At 45.9% G+C, this 26,167-nt stretch overlaps 1 protein-coding gene across 3 annotated transcripts in view; it reads right to left on the reverse strand.

The window, feature by feature from the left end:
* ITGB4 (integrin subunit beta 4) overlaps nucleotides 1–26,167 on the reverse strand; it is a 44,097-nt gene that overhangs the window by 5,902 nt on the left and 12,028 nt on the right. For all 3 annotated transcript variants that reach the window (XM_036756716.1, XM_036756717.1, XM_036756715.1), the window contains 23 exons: nucleotides 25,523–25,645; nucleotides 25,004–25,168; nucleotides 24,696–24,772; nucleotides 24,257–24,459; nucleotides 17,620–17,723; nucleotides 17,257–17,355; nucleotides 16,947–17,076; nucleotides 16,389–16,511; nucleotides 15,896–16,002; nucleotides 12,053–12,086; nucleotides 11,591–11,773; nucleotides 11,139–11,242; nucleotides 10,008–10,066; nucleotides 9,702–9,725; nucleotides 8,589–8,737; nucleotides 7,807–7,986; nucleotides 6,914–7,062; nucleotides 4,107–4,302; nucleotides 3,366–3,529; nucleotides 2,754–2,934; nucleotides 1,740–1,877; nucleotides 664–846; nucleotides 443–574 (listed from right to left, as the gene is read on the reverse strand). In XM_036756716.1, the coding sequence (XP_036612611.1) occupies nucleotides 443–574; nucleotides 664–846; nucleotides 1,740–1,877; nucleotides 2,754–2,934; nucleotides 3,366–3,529; nucleotides 4,107–4,302; nucleotides 6,914–7,062; nucleotides 7,807–7,986; nucleotides 8,589–8,737; nucleotides 9,702–9,725; nucleotides 10,008–10,066; nucleotides 11,139–11,242; nucleotides 11,591–11,773; nucleotides 12,053–12,086; nucleotides 15,896–16,002; nucleotides 16,389–16,511; nucleotides 16,947–17,076; nucleotides 17,257–17,355; nucleotides 17,620–17,723; nucleotides 24,257–24,459; nucleotides 24,696–24,772; nucleotides 25,004–25,168; nucleotides 25,523–25,645 (3,007 nt within the window). The remainder of the gene's footprint in view (nucleotides 1–442; nucleotides 575–663; nucleotides 847–1,739; nucleotides 1,878–2,753; nucleotides 2,935–3,365; nucleotides 3,530–4,106; nucleotides 4,303–6,913; nucleotides 7,063–7,806; nucleotides 7,987–8,588; nucleotides 8,738–9,701; nucleotides 9,726–10,007; nucleotides 10,067–11,138; nucleotides 11,243–11,590; nucleotides 11,774–12,052; nucleotides 12,087–15,895; nucleotides 16,003–16,388; nucleotides 16,512–16,946; nucleotides 17,077–17,256; nucleotides 17,356–17,619; nucleotides 17,724–24,256; nucleotides 24,460–24,695; nucleotides 24,773–25,003; nucleotides 25,169–25,522; nucleotides 25,646–26,167) is intronic.

Genomic DNA, 26,167 nt, shown 5'->3' on the forward strand with positions numbered 1-26,167 from the left:
CAGACCTCTCCCACCTAATAGTCTGGAGAGATGTCTCTCAGTTGGAACTTGAGGCAAGTTAGGACTGTCTGCCTGTTTTCCTGCCAACTGAGGCAGGGTGACTTTTGCTATGCCTACCTCAGACACAACTGCTTTGGTTACTGCTGATTGTGAGGGTGACAGGCAGATGTTCTCATTGAATGAATCTCCAGGGTCCTTCCAACAGTCCCTTAAGGCTACATTGTATGTTTCCCCATAAGTTTTCAAATACACATAACCCAGCATTCATTTACTTGATGGGACACTCTGATCCCATGACAATTCACGATGGGTGAGTGACAAAAAAATGGGTGTTGTCTTCCCAACTCCCTCCCTCCGGCATCAGTCCTGCCCTCCTTTGTCCAAAAGCTGTCCCCAACCAGGATCTACCCCTCCCAACCTTTGCCTTCCAAACTCAATGTACCTGTGTCGTCAGAGACGCTGGGTCTCTGGCTGCTGGCAGGGGAGCGCAAGACATCATCACTGTACATGAGGAAGCTTTCATAGTCTTCTCCTCCCTGGGCATCTACGATGGGGATGTCTGGGATGATGGGGACTAGAGACGGGAGGGGGAGGAAGTGAGCTGGGATTTATCGGACTATTCCTTTCTCCCTCTTGGCCTCCCTACCTAGCCCGGATACTCACTAGACATGGGCCGTTTAGGTTGGGTAGCAAGATTGATAATGGCTTCTCTCTCTGGCCCCCAGCCTGCCCCATTGCGAGCCTTTACTGTGTATCTGTAGGGCTGTGATTCTCGAAGGTTCTCAATTAACAATGTTCGTTTCTTGGGTGTATCCACCAGTACTTTCTTCATGGGCCCGATGGGTTCTGGGGCAAGAGAGAAGATCATGTTTCATGGAATCTGGTCTTAGTTCTAACATAGACTCACTGGGTGACCTCAAGAAAGTAATTTTAGCTCTTTGGGTACCCATTTTCCCTTATACAGCAATGGGGCTGACTTTGCAAAAACACCCTCTTCCCTTTCCTTCCCACATCCCTACATGTACTATCTTTCCTCATTAGAAGGTAAGCTCCTTCAGGGCAGAGGCTTCTTGTTTGCTTGTATTTGTTATCCCCCATGCTTAGGATAGTGCTAGGCACACAGTAAGCACTTAACAAATGCTTGTTCTGACTATGTATGTATGTATGTATATGTTTATCTATCTGTCTATGTGTCTATGTATCTGTCTACCAGGAGTGTAATGATAGAATTAGAGATCAAAATCCAATAGAAATATAAGATGCACTTGATTACGGTCACAGTCAATTTTTATTCAATTTACTCAATTTATAGCACCTATAAAATTTCATACCAGCTTCCTTATGGCCTTTCCTCCCCCTCTGTGAATCCCACCCTTTTCTGCCATTGTTCAGTGTAACAGTATCTGATTGTCAGCTGTGGGCCCAAGTAGAGCCAATATATTATAAACTTGTAAGGAAAAAAATCAGGGAATGTCCTCTACTCTCACCCCTGTGATTTCTGGATTATCAATCAGTCAGGATTAATTGCAGCACTGTATCCTCCACGTAGCGGAACGTTAGATATGCTGTTGTTACTATGCTTTGTTGAAGCTATAGCTTTTACCCCTCTGGCTTCTCTCCCCTTCTACATATGCCCAAATGTGTTTTGACATTACCACCACTCTCCCTAAGAGGTCTCAGATGGTGGAGGCTGACACCACAAGTCGTTGTGGGGTGGGAAGGGGTCACAGAGTGCTTACTGTTGTCTTCGTTGACCAGTCCGTAGCAGACCTCATAGGCTGTGATCTCCCCATTGGTCTCGGCCGGCTCAGCCCAGCTTAGCTGGGTGACAGTGGAGGAAACAACATTGAAGGCCAGGCGTCCAGGTTCACTGGGGACTGTGGTTGATCAGAGTGGGGAGACAAGGGGAAAGCAGTCATTGGCGGGAAGAGGAGCGGGAGTCCCCAGGGGTCAGGAGGCATGAGAATGTGGTAAATGAGGAAAAGAGAGAAGGGTCTTCTGAAGGCTGGAGTAGGAAGGCTCCTCTAGGAGCCATGGGGATGAGAAGAGGAGGGATTTATCTTGCTTTGGGACAAGAGAGGTAAGAAGAAATAACTTTAGCAAAGAACTGGAAATCGCGGGGATGCCCATCATTTGGGGAATGGCTGAACAAGTTGTGGTATATGATTGTGATGGGATACTATTTTGTTTATAAGAAAATGATGAGCACAATGGACTTAGAAAAACATGGGAAGATTTGCACAAAATAATGAGGAGCAAAATGAGTAGAACCAAGAAAACATTGTATACAGTAACGGCAATATTGTTTTAAAAAGGACTTTGAATGAATAAGTTATTTTGACTATTATAAATAGCCAAATTAGCTATAAAGGACATATGAAGAAAGATACTACATCCAGAGTTATACATACATATACATATATATATATATATATATATATATATATATATATATATATATATATATATATATATATACCTATTTATGACTAATGGTAGCCATCTCTAGGGCTAGGGCAGGGTGGGGAAGGAAAGAAAAAGAAAATTTAAAAAAAGAAATTGACATGATAACTTTGTTGTATATTTAAAAGGAATAGTGAGTTGTACATAGTAGATTTGCAGTTTAATGTACAATCATCTTTTTTTTATATTATGTTATGGAAATGCTTATTTTATTCCACAAATTAAAAATGAAATAATTTTTTTAAAAAGAAGGAATAACCAAGGGGGTAGAAGGCCTGGGAAAGACTTACCTTCTTCATTGGTACGGCAGGACACCATGGGGCTGTAAGGCCCCTCACCCATTGGCCCATAGGCACAGACCTTCATCTCATAGTCACAGTACGGGTATAAGTTGGTGAGCTCCACTGAGGGTACTTGGCAATCAACGAACCGAGCCTCTGATTCAGGGTCACCCTGTATCCAGTATTTTACCTGTACCCACAGGGAAAGGTGTCAGAAGGAAAAGGACTCTCCCTTGGGTTATCATACATTGTGGCTTATGAATGATAAGCCATATGTCAGGAAATAGCCAAGGACAGTCCACCAGTCAGTTAAACGTTTATTAAGTACCAACTATGTGGTAGGCACTGTGCTAAGTGGTGGGGATATATTCTCTCAAGGAATTCATAATCACAGGGGCAAGGCTTTCAAAATGTGAGCAGATACGCTATGCCTTCAGTGACTCTGTTGAAAAGAAGTTAAAATAATCACAGGACCACAGATTTAGAAATCATCTAATCCAAACCCCTTATTTTATAGATAAAGAAGGAAACAGGCCCAGAGATGTTAAACCATTTAAGCCAGAATTGTTAGCCAGTAATTGACCCAAGGAGACCAGTAGGTGGCGGAGTCAGCCCTTTTACCTTGTACCCAAACGGCTTGCCAGGAGGTGGTATCCAGTTGAAACGGATCCTACGTGAATCAATGGCCATGGCACTGGGGTTCTGAGGGGCACCTGGATCAGCCCGGGTAGAATATGATGAAGTGGTCTGGCCAACGAACTCCCTGTCCATACTTTCTGGAGTGACTGAGAAGAGAGGGGAGGGACATCCTTGTTAAAACACAGAGAACCCGGTGGCTTTTGTGCCACTAGTGGGAGCTAGACACTCAACAGATGATCCTCAAGTTAGGACTGATTTCTATGAGGTCCATAGGGGCTGGTTGAGGTTTAGAATCTCACTCTTCAGTAAGGAAAAGTTCTGAGAAATGCTTCTAGAGGTATGACCACGTCAGACGGGGTCTCAAGATCCCCACCTGCCAGCAGGACACCGAAGGTTTCAAGATGGCAATAAGCAAATTTTGTTCTTAGTTCCTCTGTTCTGCAGCTCTGGTGGCTTTCCCATCTGTCACCCAGGACTCTCAATTGTTTCTCTACCTTTCTCTAGGATCTGAAACCCCCTTAGTCATAAGGCATGAAGATATTTAGAACTGAAAACGGTTTAATATATTGCTCCTTCCAGAAATTTTTAAAGAGGGAGGCCCAAAGCCCTAATGGTGGCATTTTAAGCATGGGAATTTAAGAGGTAGACTCTCCAAATTACTCCTCCATCCAGGGAGGGTCTTCCCCAGAAATTCCCCCTCTGTCTCTCCATCACATTAATTACCGATGAGGACGGTGGCAGAGTGTGGCTCGCCCAATCGAGCGCCATACTTGGGGTTGGTTAGGTGAATGTGGAAACGTCGGGATTGGTGACCCAAAAGGAGGGAGTCCATTTCCTGTAGATCTAGTAACTTCACTTGCAGCTCCTTCTTTGTCTCCCCTGGCTGGAAGAGCAGGTCTCCTTCCACAGGGATGTAGTCCTGGGGAAAAGTAGGGTTAGATACACAGTGAGAAGCTAATATCAGGAATGTGGGCACATGGGGAGCAGGAGAAATCACAGAACCACACGGAGACACCCATCCAATCATACCCAAACATGTCTGAGTACAGACACAGACACGATGGCTATTACAGTCATATACAGTGGCCCACCCCTCTCCTCTTCCATCTTGCCATGGTGTTTGACTCCACCCTAAATGTCAATTCTAACCTTGTTCCTTAATGATGGTTCTATGGTGAGATCCCCATTGACGGTGGGGATTATCTTAAACAGGTGTTTGAAGACACAACTGGCAGTGTGGCCTGGTCTTGAAGTTAGGGACACCCAGGTTCAAGTCCAATCTCTGACAGTGTGACTTTTCACAAGTCACTTAACCTCACCATGTCCTCTACATCGGTAGAAGGAGTTTCCATATTCAGTGTTCCCCCTACCAATGAAATCATAGGTCTGGTCCAAAAATATAAATATATATGTGTATATATATATATGTGTGTGTATGTCTGTCTGTATGTGTACATATGTATATGTGTGTATACACACGCATATATATATATACACACACATATACAGAAGCACACATACAAGAATCATGTTAGGGTCAGACTCATGGTCCACCCAATCCTGTACTCCCTTGTGGTCCTTTTGGTGCTCTGTATTTTCAGTTTGTTTGTACTACCTCTGGTGGCACAATGGATAGAATGCTGGCCCTGGAGTCAGGAGGACCTGAGTTCAAATGTGACCTCAGACACTTACTAGCTGTGTTAACCTGGGCAATTAATTTAACCCTGTTTGCCTCAGTTTCCTCATCTGTAAAATGAGCTGGAGAAGGAAAAGGCAAACTACTCCAGTATCTTTGCCAAGAAAACCCCAAACGGGATCACACACAGTCAGGTACAAGTAACTAACTAAACGACAACAAAAACCTCTGGTGGTAATGAGCTCCACATGTGAGCTGCCTCTTTTGTAATAAAAACTTCCTTAAGCTGTTTCTGGCATGTAGCTGGGTGAGTTGTGGCTGCATGTGTGTAGTCCTGAGAGGTTTTGCCCCCTGCTCCCTCCTTCTGGAGTCCTCAGCCTTTTCTATCTTCTCTCATAGCTCTGGGTCACTGGAAATGGATAAGGGGGGTGGGGGTGGGGTAGGGCAGAGCAATCATCTACCTGGGCAGAGAAGTCCAAATGATGTCAAGCCATTTAGCATTTCTCTCCTCCTGGGGAGGGGAAATGTTCCCTGAAGCCTGAGGCAGAGCTGTAACTAGGGCAGGACCTCTAGGGCTTTGTCCAGGGTACGAACATGGGAAGGTACATTCAGTCAGTCTGTATTCTGCTGCTTTTACCACTAGAACTATTTTTTAGGTTAAGTGAAAGGATTCCTAGTTGTGATCCTGGCATGACCTTGGTTCTATGAGCTTATGTTGGACATCCCCCAAGATGGAAAAGGCATCAGAGTAAACATGAGGAATTCTAAGAGTTTTAAGACCAAAATTTTACTTATGCTTTCTAAAATATTGAAGGTGAGGTAGAAATGCTTAGGATATAGTAATAACAGCTGGTTTTTATACAGTGCCTCCTCTGTGCTAAGCGCTTTACATTATCTCATTTGATCCGTATAACAACTCTGGGAGGTAGTTGCTATTTGTTATTCCAAAATTTTACAGTTGAGGAAACTGAGGCGGACAGCAATAAAGTGACTTGTCCAAAGTCCCACAACTAGTAAGTGTTTAAGGCTTGATGGGAACTCAGGTCTTCCTGACTCCCAGCCTAGGGCTCTATTGAATGCACCATCTGATCGGTGTAGATGCCATCATGGAGAAAAGCTACCACAGAATATACCTCAGTGCCAACACCACAGTGCACTGAATGGACCAAATATCTGACTCGTGTGGCATTTCTGATATTTCTTGGGGAGGCTTTGGTACTAGGAAGGAATCCGGGGAGGTGAGGGTAGGAAGGAAGATTATCTATCCAAGGCCGTTTGGGCGTATCCTCAAAAGAGACCAAATCACAAAGGCAAATTCTTGAAGACCCAAGCCACTACTCCTCCCCATTCACACACACACATGCACACAGAAACACACAGGGAGAAGACAGGTAGAAAGAGAGGGAGAGGGAACACAAGAGGGAGAGGGAGAGACAGAGAGAGAGGAAGAAGAGGGAGAGGGAGAGGGAGAGGGAGAGAGAGGGAGAGAGGAGAGAGAGAGGGAGAGGGAGAGAGAGAGGGAGAGGGAGAGAGAGGGAGAGAGAAGGAGAGGGAGAAGGAGAGAGAGAGGGAGAAGGAGAGGGAGAGGGAGAAGGAGAGGGAGAGGGAGAAGGAGAGGGAGTGGGGGGAGAAGGAGAGGGGGGGGAGAAGGAGAGGGAGAGGGGGAAGGAGAAGGAGAGGGAGAGGGAGAAGGAGAGAAGGAGAGGGGGGGGAGAAGGAGAGGGAGAGGGGGAAGGAGAAGGAGAGGGAGAGGGAGAAGGAGAGAGAGAGGGAGAGGGAGAAGGAGAGGGAGAGGGGGAGGGAGAGGGAGGGAGGAAAAGGGGCATCATATTGTCTCCTCTGGGCACCTGCCCCAGTGTCTTCTGAACAATGCCAGCTTTAAGAAAGCTCTTACCCGGTTGGCACGGGCTGTATTGTCTTGTGTACGATAGGAGACTTGAGACTTGCCACTGTCCATGATGCGTCTGGTAACAGGAATCCGGGCTACCTGGTCCACATGGCTGAAGGAATACTCTGACCGTTCAAATGACACTATCCCACTGGCTGCAAGAAACCAAGGCAGATGGTATGGGCAGGGAGAGCTTTCTTGGGTCACAGGAGGAACCCCCTTATTTGCATCTCCTAACCTTGCTCCTGAAGCCATATGAACAACAGAGAAAACATCTTCCCATAATTTTCATTGAAATGAGAAGAATGAGATTAATAATAATAATAATAATTAATAATAATAATAAAGAGATTGAGGCTGGACCTGGGATTTCATTGGTATAGCTCTTCTGGCTGAAGAAAGTTCCTCTATAGATGCAGGCTGGCACCCTTCTGTGCCTCCTGTAATCTTAGAAAACTACCTAAGGCACTCACAGGTTAAGTAGCTTGTCTAGGGTCACACAGATGGTACATATCAGAGGGAGGATTTGAACTCAGGTCCTTCCTGGCACTGAGGACAGATTTCTCTCTCCTATATCGAATGATATTTATGTAGCATTTTAAGGTTTGCAAAGCAATTATCTCATCTGATCTTCACAACAACCCTATGCAGGAGCTACCACAGATATGGAAACCGAGATTCAGAGAAGCTGTGGCTTGCCCAGGTCAGGCAGTACAGGTGTTGGAGGCAAGATTGAAATTCATCAGAAGTGGGAAGCAGCAGACCAGGCATCTTGGCAATGCGTCCAGTAGCATCCAAAGAACTCTTGGACCCATGTGAAATGGAAGAAAGGATCCTATGCCATCCTCCTCTTCCATCCTGCCACCGTGTTCTACTTCACCCTGAACGTCAATTCTAACCTTGTTCCTTAATGATGGTTATGTTGACCAGGCGGCGCCCAATGGTGGCAGTGCCCAGGGGTACATCAATGGCCTCTACCACCAGGTGCTCATCGTCGTCATTATCTGGACGGATGAAAAGAGGGACCCGAACATCTACCAGCTCCACTCCCTCCTGAAACTCCACCATGCCTCGAGCATCTGGATGGAGAAAGAAGGAAAAGGGGGAAGACACACTGGATGAGAGGAGCAAGGTGGAGAAAGGAAGGCAATCATAGGATTTAGAGCAGGGACAGGCCCTTAGATGATGATGATGATGATGATGATAAAATAACAGCTGGCATTTATATAGGATTCCTCTCCTCGGATCCCACTGTCCACTAAAACTTTGGGGACACCCTGAATTATCTCATTTATCCTTACGACAATCCCAGGAGGTAAGTGCTATCATCCCCATTTTATAGTTGAGGAACATGAAGCAGACAGAGGTTGAGTGTCTCTTCCAAGGTCACAGAACTAGTAAGTGTCTGAGGATTTGAACTCAAGTACTCCTGACTCCGAGTCCAATACTCCTATCCAGTGCTCCATCTGATGATCATCCATTCCAACCCCCTGATTTTATAGATGAAGGAACCAGCCTCAAGTGTTTAAATGACTTGCCCAAGTCAACAGATGGTAGGTGCCAGAGTCAGGATTTGAATTCAGGACCTCTGACTGCCGATCCAGTTCTCCTTTCATTACACCCAAGTCAGAGTATCCTCTGAATGTGGTCAGCACAAAGCTTGATGGGCCATGCCACCTACCCTGATCTCCGGTGAGGGTGTAGTAGCCAGGGGCCACCTTAAGCTCATGGAATGCCCCCTGTGACACCTGCTTCTCTGTCAACTTCAGCAGAGGCACCTTGGCTGACCGTGGGGCCATCAGCACTGTGTCCACAATCGTATGGTCCTGCCTAACTCCAGGGGAAGAAAAGGAGATCATCAAGGTCCAGATTCCACGTACATGTCTTATCTCGGTCCACTAGAGGGATCTATAAGACGACAGTGTGGCTTTCTTATTCTTTGTTATCCAACTCAGCACCTCCTAGCACAGTGACTGTGGGATAGAAGGAGGTTTCTTGAATGACTACGCATGGATGGGCAGATCCTGAGAGCTCCTTCTTTCTGTTCTTCTTGTCCCCATTTGTACCTTCTTCCCACTTGCAGGTCTCTATCTCCCCTGCCCCCCACCAACTCCCAATTCTGTCCTGTCTTCTTTTCTGTCCTTTTCTCTCCCCCGCATTTTTGGCTATCTACCAAACATGAATGTAGGCCACCAACTGGGAACAGTGGGAGGTCATGGGTGGGATATTGGTTACTTTTCTTGTTAACCTGTCAGAAAAGAAGGAAGGAAGGAAGGAAGGAAGGAAGGAAGGAAGAAAGGAAGAAAGAAAGGAAGGAAGGAAGAAAGGAAGGAAGGAAGAAAAGAGGAAAGGAGGGAGGGGTACTAATCTGGTTTTTTTGTTTGTTGGTTTTTGGCAGCTGAGCACCCACCTGAGAAGGCTGTCAAGGGGGCACCCTCCCCATCACTATACAATTCCTTCTTGGTAGAGTCCTCTGCATTTCCCATAATCAGATATATATTGACAAGGGTGCCCAGGACCTGGGACTCAGAAAACAAAGCACTGTGGGTGCTCAGATGCCATATGCTTTTTTGGGAGAACATAAGGATAATGGCGCTAGGCACAGGGCCCTCAGTTGGCACAGAATTAGTAGAATGCAAGTCCTCCACTGGGGGACACAGATGCGTTGCTCTTTTTTTCCCTCAACCCCTTCCCAACCCCCAAAGGAAAGAAAATGTTAAGGCAGGTAAACAGAGTTCAGATTAAAGGGACAGAGAGTGATAGTCCTAGGGCCACCAGCTAATGATCCACTCACTTTTTTCCAGCATTGGGCTGTTGCCTGTGGGAGAAACAGAAGAAATGAGTGGGCTGTGCTGTTTTTAGACACTTGAGAAGGGCTGGAGTGAGGTGGGGGTGGGGGGGTTGGGCAGGGATATTTAGGATTTTTGGTGTTTTCCTGTGCTAGTGGCCCACCCCACAATCCACTACCAGGCTGTAGAGTTAGTATAGCGCTGACCCAGGACCAATGGGATGGACCACCTTACTCTTCTGAAATACCATCCAGAGAATCTTGGACCAGGATGGCACAGGCAACCAATGGACCCAGATGTTAAGTGCTCACCGAAACTTGGTCTGCTGAAGCTTATGAACCCCAGGGATCTGTCTGTAAACTTCGTTCAGCTGGAAGAGAATAGAGGCGAGGGGAAGTGAGGTTGTCTCCTTGGAAGAGTCTGGCACAATAAAGACCACCTACAGCCCTGTTCCCACAACTGTCTTTGCACTCACCGTCTCCCATGCCTAAAATATCTTCCCTCTTCACCTGTGCCTCTTAGAATCTCTGGCATCTTTTGACCCTCAGCCAAAGGAGGCCTTGTCCCTTCCCTTTTTCCCCTTCTCCTCTTTTTCCTTCCCTTCTTTTTTCCTTTTGAGCCTGGGTCTCTCTATCTCATCCAGACTGGAAGGATAACAGCCACTCACATAGGCCTCATCTTAATACTGACCAATATGGAAATTTTAAAGTGCTCCATCTTTCTGACCTGGCCCAGTACATCTCTCCTGTTAACCCTTCACTCTCAAGGGCCCATCCCTATTAGTACTAAATTTAGTGCAGACGCCTGATTGACTTTTGCCTTATTGTAGCTCAGAAATCCAGAACCCAAGCAATCCACCAGCCTCAGCCTTCCCAGCAGAAGGAGCTACAAGTAGGCACCATCATGTCTGACAGGAGGCCTTTCCTAGTTCCCCTCAACTGCTGGTATCCTCTTCTCTAAAGTTCCCTTCAATCTACTTTGGCTCTATTTAAATTCACATACATCCCTCCATGTTATCTGTCCCTTTAGAATGTAAGCTTCTTGAAGGTAGGGACAGTTTTTGCTTTTGCTTTGTATCCGTAGTGCTTGGTACAGTGCCAATCAAAAAGTAAGCAATTAATAAAGATTGATTAATTGATTCAGAACCAAGAATGAACTCTCTAGTCAGAATCCTCCTGGGGTAAGGAAATTTACCCAAGCCTCGGAGCAGAGTTTCCAGTGGCTCAGACCATTGCAGCTTTATTTTTTGGGAAAATGCAAATGGTAGAGTCCCTCGTAGGCTACCCCTTCTTGCTGAGCACATACTCTCCAGAAGAGTCCTACCCTTGAGTTAACTCCTTCCCACATACTCTTTTCCACCTTCTCCTTTGATCTACCATATTCACCCTTGCCCAGAGATTCTTTATTCTTTCCCCTCCACCAGGCACTGCCCTCAGCCTTACATTGTCTTCCACTTCTTGGCGCAGCTGTTCACACTCCCGAGTATCAGGTTTCAGCAAGTTCTCGGTGCAGAGGCGGGCAAGGCGCAGGGATAACCCATACGGGACTGTTTGGAGAAAGGACAGGTCATGCGGGCACTCTTTCATGGAGGCCACTATAGAATTCCCACCACTCAGAACTCACAGAACTTTGTCATGGATAGGTAGCCTAGTAGAATAGCAAGCCTGGTATATTGTTGGCGTGGGATTTTTAGTGTTTAAAAGTACTAGCATGGTGAGAAAAAATGGAAATTGGCTCCATAGTTGGCTGCTCTAGGTTCTTAGAACCCTGTCAGATGCCCTGATAAGGGACTAAGATGAGCCCTTGGGCCCCCAAATTCAAAGCAAGCAGTATCCACAGTATCACTGCTCAGGATGCCTTTCTGAGGAAGGCACCCCCTGGCCATGCCTCTTACCCAGCTCTTTGGGACTGGCAGCGTGGGTGGTGATACCAGAAGACTGTACATTGTTGATCTTCCAGCGGACCATATCACGGCTTTTCAGGTTCCCACTGCGTACCATTGGCGTATCCAGGTGGTCTGAGGCCATAAGGTTCTCCCTCAGCACATAGTGATCTTCCTTGAAGCCCACCATGTGACCTGCAGGAAGGGCAGGGAGATTTCAGTACCAGCAACACCCTTACGATACTCACGGGGTACAGCGCCAATACCCCTTCCTCCTCGTACCCAAGGATACCAGATCAGGAAAGACACCTGAAGCCACTAACTCAGTTTCCATCATCCTGAGCTTAATTTATCATCCGTCTGGGAGTCACTGCTCCCTCTTCCCCTCCTCTATCACTGCCTTCAAGGAAGTGTATGGCTTCAGCCAGAGCTCCATTCTCCCTCCCCCTCCCCACAACAGTACCCGTTCAATACCTTTGTTACAGCAGGGGAGCAGGGCCAGGCAGGCCTGTGAGAGAGACAGAAGGAACAGAAAGGGAAGGAGGCTTAGTCACCTGAGCTGCTCCTAGCCCTGGGTTATGTGCTTCTTTTAGGGCCCCTTCTTTCATGCCTCAGGGGCAAGGTGGCTATTCCTTTCCTGAGACACCTAGTAGTACTAGATGGTGGCAGGGCCTGAGGCCTGGGGTAGGGCAAAGGGAGTAGGTATTAGAAGTTATGATGGTAGAGGTGTTCAGAAACATGTCTATGGAGGTCTTGTCCCACTTCACTTAGCCCTTGCCTGGTTTCTATCCTATCCATAGTGACTTCCAGTCCTTCTAGGTTATCTGTCACTCCTCTTCTGGCTCCCCTTTCTTCCCTTCCCAGATCCCATCCTTTAATTAACCAGTTCAGCCCTATATTACTGCAACAATACTGAAAGATTTATTGATTAATGCAGGCACGAGTCATGCTTTCAGGAGATTGAGGGTGAAGCATGTCTTGCCCCTTGACAGAAAGGTGGTGTATTACAGGTATGGAGTGGGGCATATATTTTCAGATGTGGCCAATGTGGTTATTTTGCTAATTGTTACAAGAGAAGGTTCTATGGGGGGTCGGGAGTAGTCCTTGGGAAATGACAGCTACGTAAAGATATCAATAGAACATTTAAAAAGAGAACTTTCTCCCCTTCCCCTTGAAATGACCTTGTATTTTCTTTGTATGTATTTTGTTATATCCATGTAGAAGGAAACAAACATTAAATTGCTTGCTATGTGCCAGGCACTGTGCCAAGTGCTCTATTAACATTAACTCATTTGAGCCTTACAACACCCTTAGGAGGTAGGTGTTATTATCATCTCCATTTTACAGATGAAGAAACTAAGGCAAAGGTTAAGTGACTTCCCCAGGGTCACATAGCTAGTGTCTGAGGCCAGATTTAAATTCAAGTCTTCTTGATTCCAGGCCTAGTGTTCTATTCACAATATGTACCTATTGTCTTCCTTGGCTATCTGGCATGATCCTTGTACTCTTAGTGCCTGCTATAGTGTCTGGCACATAGTAGGCACCTAATAAATGCTTCCTGATTGACAGACCAATGTATGGATCTGTGTGGATGCAGCCTTCAACGGTGCAGATTGCAACCTTTCCACAGCGTCGCATCCTGAACGCTTTATTGTCAAATCCTTTAACTCCTTTTCCTATCACTACTCTTTCTTTGACAACACCGGCCCATCCCCTCACTATCCCCCCTCCTCCGTTTTTACTTGAGCAGTTTTTAATTGAACAGCGCTGGAGGAAGTCATGCAATCCAGCTGACAGTCTGCTACAAATAGATTTTATCTAATCTCAACTGGGCCCTCACTATGGTAAGGAAATCTGTTTACTCCTCCCTAATTGATTCTCTAACTCCCTGTGGCTGCTATTCTAAGCCTTTTTTTTTTCCTCTCTGCTCAAGCCTCCTCCACTTCCCCTTTCTTTACCCTCTCAGCTGACTTCGCCTCAACCTTTAAAGAGAAAATCAGGTCTTCTCTGTGAGCTCTCTCTTCTCATCTACGTCTTGTAACCTCTTGACATCATTCCTCCACTCTGTTTTTGACAGCAGTCTGATAGAGGTGGTCCTTCTCCCCACCAGGCCAACCAATATAGGCTTGATTCAATCCCTTCTAAGCTTCTTGAGCAGAATGCCCCCATAATCAACCCCACTCATTCTCTAATCTTCCATCTCTCCCTATCTGTTGGTTCCTTCCCCACTGCTTGAAAACATGCCTGCATCTCCTCGTTCTTAACGACAAAGACAAAAACAAACAGAAGGACTCTTGCCCATCATCCTCTCAAGTTACTTTTTATTGCTTCCCTCTTTCTCAACCAAACTCCTAGAAAAAGATGTTTGCACTCACTGTCTCCACTTCCTTTCAGTCCTTAACGATTTGGATTCTAATTTCATACCTCAACTGAAATGGCTTTCTCCAAAGTTGTCGATCATATGTTAATGACAAAATTTGAATCTGATGGCATTTTCTCAATCCTCATCCTATTTGATTCTCTGCAGCATTTGATACTTTTGCCCATCTCTTTTTAAAAGTTATTTATTTTTAATTTTCAACATTCACTTCCATAAGTTTTAAATTTTCTCTCCCTCCCTCCCCAAGATGGCCTGCAATCTGATATAGGCTCTACATATACATTTCTATTAAACATATTTTCACATTAATTATGTTGTACAGGAGAATTATAAAGAATGGGAGAAGCCACGAGAAAGAAAAAGAAAAGAAAAGAAAAGTCTGCCTCACTCTGCGTTCAGACTCCATAGTTCTTTCTCTGGATGTGGATAGCATTTTCCATCATGAGTCCTTCAGAATTGTTTTAGGTCCTTGCATTGCTGAGAAGAACTAAGTCCATCAGAATCAGTCATCGCACACTGTGGCTGTTAGCTTCTGACCATTTCTTGTCTTGGATACTCTCCTCTCTGACCCCAGCCTATCAAGGTTTTCCTGACGTTGCTTTTTCTTGCTTCCTCTATTTGTCTGATTGCTGCTTCTCAATCCCCTTTGCTGGGTCATCACCCTAAATGTGAGCATTCCCTAAAGCTCTTTGAAGGCTTTTTCTTTGGATCCCCAGCACTTAACCCAATGCTTGGCATGTAGTAAGTGCTTAATAAATGCTTATTGTTTGGTTGGTTGATTCATAGATTCCTTGAACCTGTAAGGCCTTCACAGCCTAGCCCCAACCTAACCTTTTCCAGATGTATTACATATTATGCCTTTCTATGGTCCAGCCAAACTGACCTACTATCCCCTGTGTCCAGTTAGCATTCTCTCCTCACCTCTGCTTCTTAGACTCCATAGTTTTCTTCAAGACTCAGCTAAAGTACTACATGTTACATGAAGCCTTTCCTGATCCCCCAGCTGGTAATGCCTCCATCCTTTCTAACCCTAACTCCAGCCGAGGTAACCTTGTATTATCTTTGCATATATTTTGTATATGTCCATATATGTACTCGTGGCCAACTCCTTGTGTCACTAGCACCTAGCATAGTGCCTGACACATAGTAGGCACTTAACAAATGCTTCCTGATTGATGGATTTGTGATTTGACCAGTATAGATACAACTTTCAAGGGTGCAGATTGCAACTCATCTACACCATCACATCCCAAATGACTCTTGTTCACAAACTCCCATGAATCCTCCATAGGCGTCTACCCAGCGTAGTAGAGGCTTTCCTCTAGCTCTCTCGACATTTCATGGGTACCAGTGGAACACGAGGCTTGTCCATTGGTTATTTCTCTCCCACTTCACAAACCATTCTTCCTCTTCCTCCTCCTCCTCTTCTTCTTCCTCCTCTCCCCTCCCCCTCTCCCCTCCCCCCCCCTTCCTTCTTCTTCCAATTGGGGTTAAGTGACTTGCCTTTACAGCTAGTAAATGTCAAGTGTCTGAGGCTGGATTTGAACTCAGGTCCTCCTGACTCCAGGGCCAGTGCTCTATTCACTGCCACCACCTAGCTGTGCCTCCCCCCTTTCTTAGTGTTACATCAAAGAGATATGTCTTTTATACCTCATTGCTACCATTTTGTTTCTTTAATAGTCTCATGCATGCCCATCTCCTGTAACCAGTCAGACTCTAATTGCTTAGAAGTCAGGGCCTATGTCTTCCTTATCCCCATATAAGGTGGCACAATGCTAGACATCTATAAGACACCCAATAAATGTTAGTTGGCACATTGGTCAATTAATTGATCCAGAACCACATGGAGAGACAGGGTAAAGCTGGGCCTTAGTGAATATGTCTCAGCAAAGTGGGTCAGGAAGGTAAGGCGAGCTAGGGATGGGGAGGGGGCTTACCTTGCAGCAGGCACAGTACTTCCAGCAGAGCAGAAGCAGCAGGGCCAAGAGCAGCAGGAGGAAGATGAGCAGTGGGATGAGCCACCAGAAGTTTCCAGGAGGACACTCTAGGACAGGGGCAGACACAAAAAGTTATGGAACAGGGAGGGATGGGAAGAAGAGGGCCATGAAACAACAACTTGTAGAACTGCAGAATATTAGAGACCTTGGAAACCAATTCTTTCATTTTACAGCCAAGGAATCTAAGGAGTAAAGAAGGAAATAAGTGACTTGCCCAGGGTGATCAAGAGTGTGTTTGGGGACCCCCTTGGGGAAGAGCAGAAGGAAATCATCCTCTTTCTGGGTAACTAGATAGACCTTGCCCCTTAGGGGAGGCTACTTTCTCCCCCATCCTGCTCCCCTTCCCACTTGGGACAGGAGCTCCCCCCCTTTCTTCCTCTCTTTTGGCCTCGGATCAAAGTCATTTCTCTCCAGGGGCCTAAATGGCACTAACCTTTCTTCTTATGCACAAGGACGGTACTGTTGGGCCCAATAGCTTCATTCCCTTCTACAGTATAGCTGTATGTGCAGTCGTCATCCTCATCACGGAAGGAACAGTATTCCAGCACCTCTTCCGCTGCATGCACAACATGCCACCCCATTAGGTAGAATTCCTAACTATGCACACTGCTCCCACCCTCCTGCCTCCTAATTCTTTCCCCAGGGATGGGAGAGGGATGAAAACGAAGTAAGTGAGATCCCAGAGAGCAATGAAGCAAAGGTCTAGGGGGAATCTGACTAGGTTAAGCTTTCCTGAGTGGATGAGAAGGGTAAGAGTGGTCTGAGTCCCTAGAAAATGCCCAGTGGGGTTGTGCTGGGCATGCTTTGAGAAAGGCATTCCACTCTAATAAGGAGGACCCAAGGCACTTAGCTGGGCACCTAGCTTTGCCTAGGGCCATTCTGAGAACTTTCCTGGCCTATAGGGAAGTGTTGGCCCATCCCTGGGATATTATGTGCCACTGTCCTTCACTCTCCCAACATCCCTAGGGTATGCTCACAGCTTCCCTATTACCTTTCTTCAGCTCCTCCACCATCTTCACCTGGAAGTTACAGCTGGCACACTTCTGCCCCTTCTTTACACCTGTGCCCCAGGCTTGGCATTGAACACAGGAACGCAGGTCCTCACATACTCCTAGGAATGCCTGAATGGGGGAAGCAGCCGGAAATGGTGCCGGATGGGTGAAGAGGCTCCCTGAACTCTAGAACCACCTCTGGAGAGTCCCTTTGACCCTCTTCTGCCTCCCGCCCTCCAGCCTTACTCCTGTGTTTCTCCATTTCCCATGCCCACTCCTTCCCTCTGCCCAGTCCCATCCTGTGCTCACCGCAGAGTAGCTGATCTCACAGGTGGTATCAGTATAGAGGGAGACTTGGTCACAGTGGCAACGTCCACACTCACAGTGGCCTCGCCCGTTACATATGCCCTGCAGAGAGAGGATCCATTACCACTCAGCAACCAGAAAAGTCCTAGTTTGGCCAGAACCCAGTCATTTTTGGGGAAGAGGACCTCACAAACCTCCATGCCTTGCCCTCCCAATCTCTTTTTTAGAGAGTGGCAAAAATTGGTACAGTCCTCTGGTGTTTTGCCCCAACTTCTAGGAGACTCCCAATCCTCATTCCCCAAGAAATATCTTCTGTTCATCCCATCCCATGGCCATAGTGACTGACCATACTGTTCCCCGTCCTACCCCATTGCTGTCGATGCAGGTGGCGTTGCTGAGGGGGCACTCACAGCTCTTTCCTGTCCAGCCCCTTTCGCATATGCACTGGCCCATGGAGCAGCGGCCCCGGTCTGTAAGGAGTGGGAAGAAAGGAAAGCAGAACTCACACTTCCAGTCTAGATCTCCTGCCCAATGGGGGAAAGCAAGGGGAGTCAAAACTTGGTAGCTGCGGGACAGCTAAGGACCAAGAAGAAGGGCTATAAATCCAGCCAGCGGTAGGGCCTGGGGTAAAGGCCCTCCATCTATTCATCCAACCACTTAAAATTATCTAGTGCCTGCTATGTCCAGGCAGTTCTCTACTAAAGGCTATGAGAAAATACAGAATATGCCTATGCAAAGAAATAGCTAGGGCAGGGTGACTAAGACTGATTCAGAGGCTGGAGAAGTATGCTTCCTTCCAAGGGTCTTGCCTTAGTTCTTTCTCACAGAGGTCTGGAGACAATCTTCCCCACACTTCATCGTCCTTTATGCCATTCCCAAGAGTTTCAATGCCTTAAATTTCCCGCCCTCCCTTCAGGGGAAACTTTCTTTTCCAATCCCCAGGAAAGCAGGGGAGGTTATACTGCACTCTGTATTGCTGACATGCCCTATCCAATCCTCTCAATACGTGAATGTCTATCCTCTGTGCCATCACCCAATCTCCCTAATTAGTTTTGCTCTCGATGAAATTTCTAGTTTTTGTCAGAGTTGCTGGTCTTAGGGAGCTTTCAAAAAAGCAAGACCTATCTGACAAAATAACTGTGTGTTAAAATGTGTGCAAGAAGAATTCAGAGAAGGGAAAGACTATTACTGGTTGGAGTAATGAAAGGAGGCTCCATGAAAGAAAGAGGTGAGACTAAGAGCCACAGGATATTACAGCTGGAAGGGACCTTCAAAATCACCGATACCAGGGTTTCTTTGCATATTTTGGTCATAGACCCCTTTGACTGTCTGGTGAAACCTTTCTCAGAATAATGTTTCAAATGCATAAAACAAAGTAAATAGGATTACAAAGGAAACCAATTTAAATACATAAAAATGTAATTAAAAAAACCTAACTTCACAGGCCTCAGATTAATAACCCCTGGTACAATCCTTTCATTTTATGGAGGAGGCAATTGACTTGTCCAAGGTCACACAGTAGTTAGCAGTAGAGCCAGGAGTAAGCTCAGGGCTTTTAGTTCTCAGTCCATGACACTTGAGGGAGGCCTTCCTTAAAGAAAGTCTAGAATTTGGATCAATGGTCAAGACCATAGATGGTATAAGATCCTAGTACTTAGCTGACTGCCTTGAACATGGTAATGTTTGATAAATGTTTTTAGTTGAACTGAATAGAAAGGATATAAACAAAACTTCACAGAAGAGGAAGTACAAGTAGTAAATATGCCCTCGAGGAAATGTTCAGCACCAATGCTAGTTACAGAGGTGCAAATGAAAACAGGAACCATTAGCTGGCAAAAGCTGAAAAAATACACACACACATATATACATGCACACACACACACGCACTCACATATGCTCATGCACACACACATACATGCATGTGCACATATGCACTCACACATGACCACACACATGCATGTATGTGCACATGCCCGTGTACACACACATACATGCACGCACACATGCCCAGACACACACACATATACATGCATGCACACATGCCCATGCACACGTGCACAGGCATAAAACCTAAGGTTGTCAGGACTGTGAGGGAGCCGACACACTCAGACACTGTTGGTGAGCATGCAAAGTGACATACTCTTTCTTAAAAGCAATCTGACTCTGCGCAATAAAACCACCAAAATAGTCACACCATTTGACCACATGGTCCTATGGCTGGGGGTGGTGGAAGTAGTGGTAGTGGAAATAGTACTTCATATTTTGGTAGCCTTGTAGTGACCATCTGGGCTGTGAGGAAGTGTAATTTTCCCAGCAAGCTAAATGGCAGATACAGGTTGACATTTCAACACTTTAAAGATCCCTGATTTTCGTGTGTGTGTGTGTGTGTGTGTGTGTGTGTGTGTGTGTGTGCCCTACACTAACAGAGATCCCAGTCTTCTTTATGAATTTCTATAAATGAAAAATAAAGCACCCCAAATGGACAACCTTCTGGCAATGAACATCTCTGGACTTAACTAGGTTGGTCCTTGGACAACAGGCACAAAATCTCTTGCCAGGCCTATACTCAAAGCCTTTTCTGCTTGATGGGACCTACTAATGTACTGCTAGCCTACGTTTCGAGAACCCAAATGTTACCTCCGCACCAGAGGAAGGACCATGAAGGAAATAAGGCAAAGTAGGGAAAAATCTATTTGTACAAAGATGTTTATAACTATCACATTTATAATAACAAATGACTAGAAACAAAGTAAAGTCCAGTGTCTGGAGAATACTGTACTGGGATACTTCGATATATGAAAAATGCACAGCTGTATAAAATGTCCATGATAAATAATGTAAAGTTTTTTAAAAGGACCAAAATTACTATAATTATATACTGTAAAATCTAAAAACTATATATGTGTTATATGTAAATGAATATAACCCTCTTTCATCAATAAGGGCTGCTGGAAAATGTAGTTTTCCCAACTGGAAGGAGACTGAAAGTTTGAGAGATGTGGGAATCATACAGGAAAGGGGAGCCTGGGAAACTCTGAGTCTCTGTGGAGAGACAGATGTAGGTGTGGATGCAGGCCATCATGGGGAGTTGATTGGAAGTGAAGGGCAGACTGACTACAAAATTGATTATAATTCTGAGAAACTGGAACTTTGTCTGGCTCACTTATTGGCTTAAGGAATGATCTCTCTGGGCAGAATTTATTATTTGCCTTGGGCCAGGTGTGGGGAACCCGTGACCACATGTGGCCTTCCAGTGGCCTTGGGTGTGGCCTTTTGACTAAGTCCCAGTTTTACAGAATAAATCCTTTTATAAAGGAGATTTGTTCTGTGAAGTTAGGATTCAGGCAAAGGGCCACACTCGAGGACCTAGAGGGCCACATGTGGCCTTGAGGCCATAGGCTCCCCATCCCTGGGTGCTCTTCAACGCTGCTGGACACCTGGTGAAATTATCCACTCCACCTCCTCCCCTTCCTGCCCTGCCTTATTACTGCCTGGCAAACTAGCATTACATTATTTATCCTTTGGGAGTGTCCAGCTCTTTTTTATATCTTTTTTATTTGCAGTTTAAAGCTTTATAATAGATTTATCTAAAGATAAGCTGACATTGCATTTTGAGTGTTCGCTATAAAGGAATGAGTAATAAGGGGAAACACTCTAGCTAGAGGAGATTTTTTTCCCTCCAATGTACCACAGAACAATGAAGCCACTTTCTGCTCCGTGGATATGAAAGATAAAGATTTCTTCTCTGATCTGGGAGCTCTGAAGTGACTGAATTCCAGGAATTTGGGGCATAACTGTTTCCCTGAAGTGGTTGGGGGGGTGTGCTGAGAGAAACAAAAGTGAACCTATGACACCAATTGCCCTGGACTTTAAAGACAAATATTTTGAGGCAATATTAAGCTCTTTGGCGATCCAAAGGAGTTTTATATTTGTACTGACACACATGTGAATGTATCATCGTGATGACTAGAAGAGATTATAATATTATCTATTAGTTAGCTGCTATTGATATCTGTATGCGTGAGTTTAAGGCAGAAAGGAAAGAAAATCTGTTGAAGACATGAACGTAGTCACTATGGATAAGCCCTTTACAGGCACTCTTGAGCCTCAGTTTCCTCATTTGTAAAATGAGGGGGTTATTCTGGAAGCTAAGATCCCTTCCAGCTCTATATCTGTAATGCTGGGGTCCCACTTCCTCCCACCTTCTTCTTCAGCAAATTGTTCTTATAATCATCTCCTCTTTCTCTCTGGTCTTCAATTTCTCCCCATCTACCGGTTCCCTCTCCATTACCATCAAACACTCCAAAGTTTCCCTTATCCTAAAAAAAACCAAAAAAAAAAAAAACCCCACCAAAACCCCATTCAAGCTATCATTGTATATCTTCTTTTTTAAGCCGAATTCCCAGAAAAAGTTATCTACATTCATTGTCTCCATTTCCTCTCTTATCAGTCCTTTGCAATTTAGCTTCTAACCTCATTACTCGACTGAATTTGCTTTCTCCAAATTGGCTATGCATCACTCAATTGCAAAATCTCCTCCTTCTTGATCTTTCTGCAGTACTGGACACTCTTGTTAACCACTTGTCTTTTTGGATGCTCACTCTTCTCTGGGTTTTCCTGACACTGCTCTCTCTTGGTTCTCCTTCTACCTGTCTGCCCCTTCTAAATCTCCTTTGCTGAATCATTATCTACAGCACACCCCCTAAATGTGGGCATTCTATAAGTCTCTGTCTTGGATCCTCTCTTCTCTTTCCTCTACACTCTTTCTTGGTGACCTCTTCAACGACTTGTGAGTTTAATTATTATCACTTGCTGTTGACTCCCAGATCTATACATCCAGCCCCAATCTCTTGTCTTGAGCTCCAGTCCTGTGTCATCACATTCTCTATCTCTATTGAGTGCAGTCAGTTGATAACCATTTATTAAGTGCCTACTAAGTACCAGACACTTTGCTAAGTACTGGGGATACAAAAAGTCCCTACCCTTGAGGAACTCGCAATCTAATTGGGGAGACAACGTGCGCACAATTATTTACAAACAAGTTTGTTGTTGTTGTTCAATCATTTCAGCCATGGCCAACTCTTCATGACACCATTTGGGGTTAGGATAAGCTGGAGATGATCAACAGAGGGAAGGCACTAGCTTTGAAGGGGAACAGAAAAAGCCGATTTGGAGAAGGTGGGATTTTTTACCTGGGACTTGAGGGACACCCAGAGAAGCAGCAAGGAGGCCACTGTCACTGGGTCAGAGTACGTGGGGTGTTGTTAGGTGTGAGAAGACTGGAAAGGGTTGCGTGGGGAGCTAGGGTATGAAGGGCTTTAAATGCCAAAGGGAGAATTTTATGTTTGATCCTGGACATGATAGAAATCCATTGGAATTTACTGATTAGAGGGCTGACAGAGTCAGATCCGCACTTCAGGGAGATTCATTTGATAGCTGAGTAGAAGATGGGCTGGACTGGGGAGAGACTTGAGGCAGGGAGACAAGGTAGAGTGGGCTGGGTGTGAGGTGACAAGGGCTTGCACCAGAGTGGTGGCAGTGTCAGAGGAGAGAAGGGGCCATATAGGAGAAATACTAAGGAAGTACAATTGTTAGAACTTAGCCACAGATTACAAATGAGGGCTGGGAGAGAGTGAGGAGTAGAGGATGATGCTTAGGTTTTGAGTCTGGGGACTGGGAGGATGGTGGTACCCTCAACAGACATGGGAAGGTTCTGAAGAAGGGAGGGTTTTGGGGAAAAGATGAGTTCAGTTTTGGAAACAGAGAGTTTAAGATGTTTACTGGACATTCAGCATCTGTGGGAGCTGATGAGAGTTCCAGGTGAAATAGCATAGAGGGAGTAGAGAATAGTGGCCAAGACAGAGCCCTAGGGGACACCCACCTTTATTGGGTGTGTCCTGGATGAAGACCTAGGAAAGAAGACTAAGAAGATGCAGTCAGGCAGGTAAGAGGAAAACCAGGATAGAGTAACGCCATGGAAACCTAAAGAGAAGAAGGCATCAAACAGAAGAGTGATTGATAGTGTTAGAGACTATTGAGAGGTCAAGATAAGGACTGAAAAAAAGCCATTAGATTTGGCAATGAAGAAATCTTTGGTAACTTTGGAGAAAACAATTCCAGCTGAATGACGAGATCAGAAGCCAGATTGTAGAGATTTAAGAAGAGAGTGGGAAGAAAGGAGGAGGAAGCATACAGACAACCATTCTAAGAAGTTTAATTACAAAAGGAGAATAATAAGGGACAAAAGCTAGTGGAGAGAGATAGATCAAGTGAGGGTTTTTGAGGATGGAGGAGACATGTGCATCTTTGTGGGCAGTAGGGAATGAGACAGAAGATAGGGAGAGACTGAAAATAAACTAGGAGATGGGGATGAGGAGGGTACAATCTGCTGGAGAAGATGAGAAGGAATGAGGTGACTTGTGCATTTGGAGGGATTTGCCTTGGCAAATGGAAGGGTCACGGCTTCCTGTGAGACAGGGGTGAATGAGCACATGGTGGCAGAAGGCATCTGGGCGATATGAAATTAGGAGGGGAGAAGAAGGAGCTCTCTGTGAATGGCCTCAGTTTTAGTCAATAAAATATTAGGCAAGGTTCTCAGAGAGAGAGGGAAGGAAATGAAATATTCTGGGAGATGGAGGGGGAAAGGGAGCCATGGGAGGTTTCAGAGGGGATGAAAAGGTTTAGAAGAGCCACTGTGGTGAGTGGGATAGTAAATAAATTTTATTCAGTTTTTTTTTCAGTTGTGTCTAATTCTTCACGACCCCATTTGGGGTTTTCTTGGCAAAAATCTTTGCACCCTATATCCTAGCATAGTGCCTGACACATCATAGGAACCTGATAATCCTTGTTGATGTATTGATTGAAGGAAGGAATGAAGGGAAGTAAAAAAGTGCAAGAAAGAATGAGAAAAGAAGAAGAAGCACCAGTGAATCTGATTATAGATGAGGGAGTTCAGGCTTTTTTCTCATTCTGGTCACCAGCCTCACCCTCGACCCCCACTTACCATTGCACAGAAAGCCTGAGGTTCTGGGACACTGGAAATTGTCGTATTCGCAGAACTGGCCATCGTAGCGTCCGTCTCCATAGCATACGCAGCGCCCACACTGGCATTCTCCTCGCCCGGAGCAAACCTTGTCCTCCCCATCCCGTATGCAAGGCTTCGTGTCACTCTGGGAGCCCGTGGAGCAGTTACAAGCCTTGCCACTCCTGGGAGGGACCAGGGAAAGACTGACTTTTGGAGAAACAGTCGCCTTTCTGCTCTCTCTCTTAGACCTTACTCACTTCCATCCCTTTCTTCCCTCCTTTGTCTGGCACACCTTGGTGCTTCCAGCACTGAGACCTCTTGGAGTCACAGACTCTTTACCCTCCCTATCTTCTTTTCATCAAGGGCAAAGTGACTCTGGGAACCTGGGCCCCCACTTGCCCCACCCCCTGCCACTCACCAGCCCTCCTTGCACATACAGTGCCCACATGTGAAGTTTCCATTGAAGCTGCATTTGGCTGACAGAGGTTCCTTTTGCTGTAAAAGATAGGGGTGTCATTGGACTTGGCTGCCTTGACTTCAAGGCCTGCCTGCCTTGAATGGTATTTCTCCTGCAGGAACCAAGCCCAGAACCAAGGTGGCAGCAGGTGGTGTCCCCATCCCCTGTGTGGACTGTGGTCACTGAATACCGCCCCACTCTCCCCGGCTCTCAGCTCCATGGGTCATTTTTCCAAATATTATTCTCATTTGACAGGTCTCACTACCCACCAGCTCACAAGGGCACACGTCACAGATGATGCTGGCATCAATTTTGAGTCCATCGGAGAAAGAGGGCTTCAGATGGATTTCACCTTCCTGATCCTCAAGAGGGAGCTGGCACACATGCCGCCCGTCCACTTGCTCCGCAGCCCGCAGCTGCACGTGGTAAGTTCCCTGTAATAACAGAGCCCCATCAGCCAAGGTCTCCTTTCCCCAGAGGTCAAAGGTGGCAGGTACACGTGGACTGTCTGGGCTTTTTCTAGAGAAAAGGGAGCCCCCTCCATACTCTTATTCTGGCCTCTTAGATATATTCCATTCTGCCTAAACCCTACAGCTCATGGTTCTCTGAAGGTGGGTTGGGGGAAAGGACCACTTGATCTATCCTCTATCCTGGAAAATAACTTGATTCCATTCAGGAAAGAAAACTGTGACTGCCTACTCCTTATCAGGGCCTGGGTCTATAATAAATCCCTGCCCTAACCCTGTGGTCAACAGGTCCCTCAAATGCCAGCCCCAATGGAAACATACCACTTCCCCACGCTTGATTTGGAAAGACCCAGTCTTTGTCTTGATGTATCTTTTGGAGGTGACTTCTGTTCGCAGGCCTCGGGGGATATTGAGAGCTGTGATATGCAAGTTGGATCTGATACGCTGGTGGGGAGGTATAGTGGATAGTAGGATTAGGAAAGAACAACCCTCATCCTACTCTCTCTAATGTTGATAAAAATATTATTGATAAAGAGTGACTGACTCTACCCTCCCTATCTTTTTTCTTCAAGGGCAGGGAGATTCTGGCAGCCAGGGCCCCCAGTTGCCTCACTTCCTGGCACTCACCAGCTCTCCTTGCACACACAGTGCTCACACATTTATCTTTATCAATAAGTATTCCTAATCACCCAAATGAAAACAGTAGACTCCAATGCTGATCAGAGATGACATACCGCTGGAGCTCACCTGGTATCTTTGGTAGGTACCAGAGCCTCCCTCGAGGCAAGAGAGATTGGGGGTGGGAGGTGAGGTGGGGGCAGCTTTCTTTGAAGACTATCACACCCCTGGGTCCCAGACTTCACATTATTAGACTGAAGGTGGTGTGAGCAAGGCTATCCCTGGGAAGGGGTCTCAGCTGAGAGCTAGCCCTTCAAAGACAGAGGATCAGCTCAGGACAGGAAATTT

This window comes from Trichosurus vulpecula, chromosome 4 (assembly GCF_011100635.1).
Source record: "Trichosurus vulpecula isolate mTriVul1 chromosome 4, mTriVul1.pri, whole genome shotgun sequence".
Lineage (NCBI taxonomy): Eukaryota > Metazoa > Chordata > Mammalia > Diprotodontia > Phalangeridae > Trichosurus > Trichosurus vulpecula.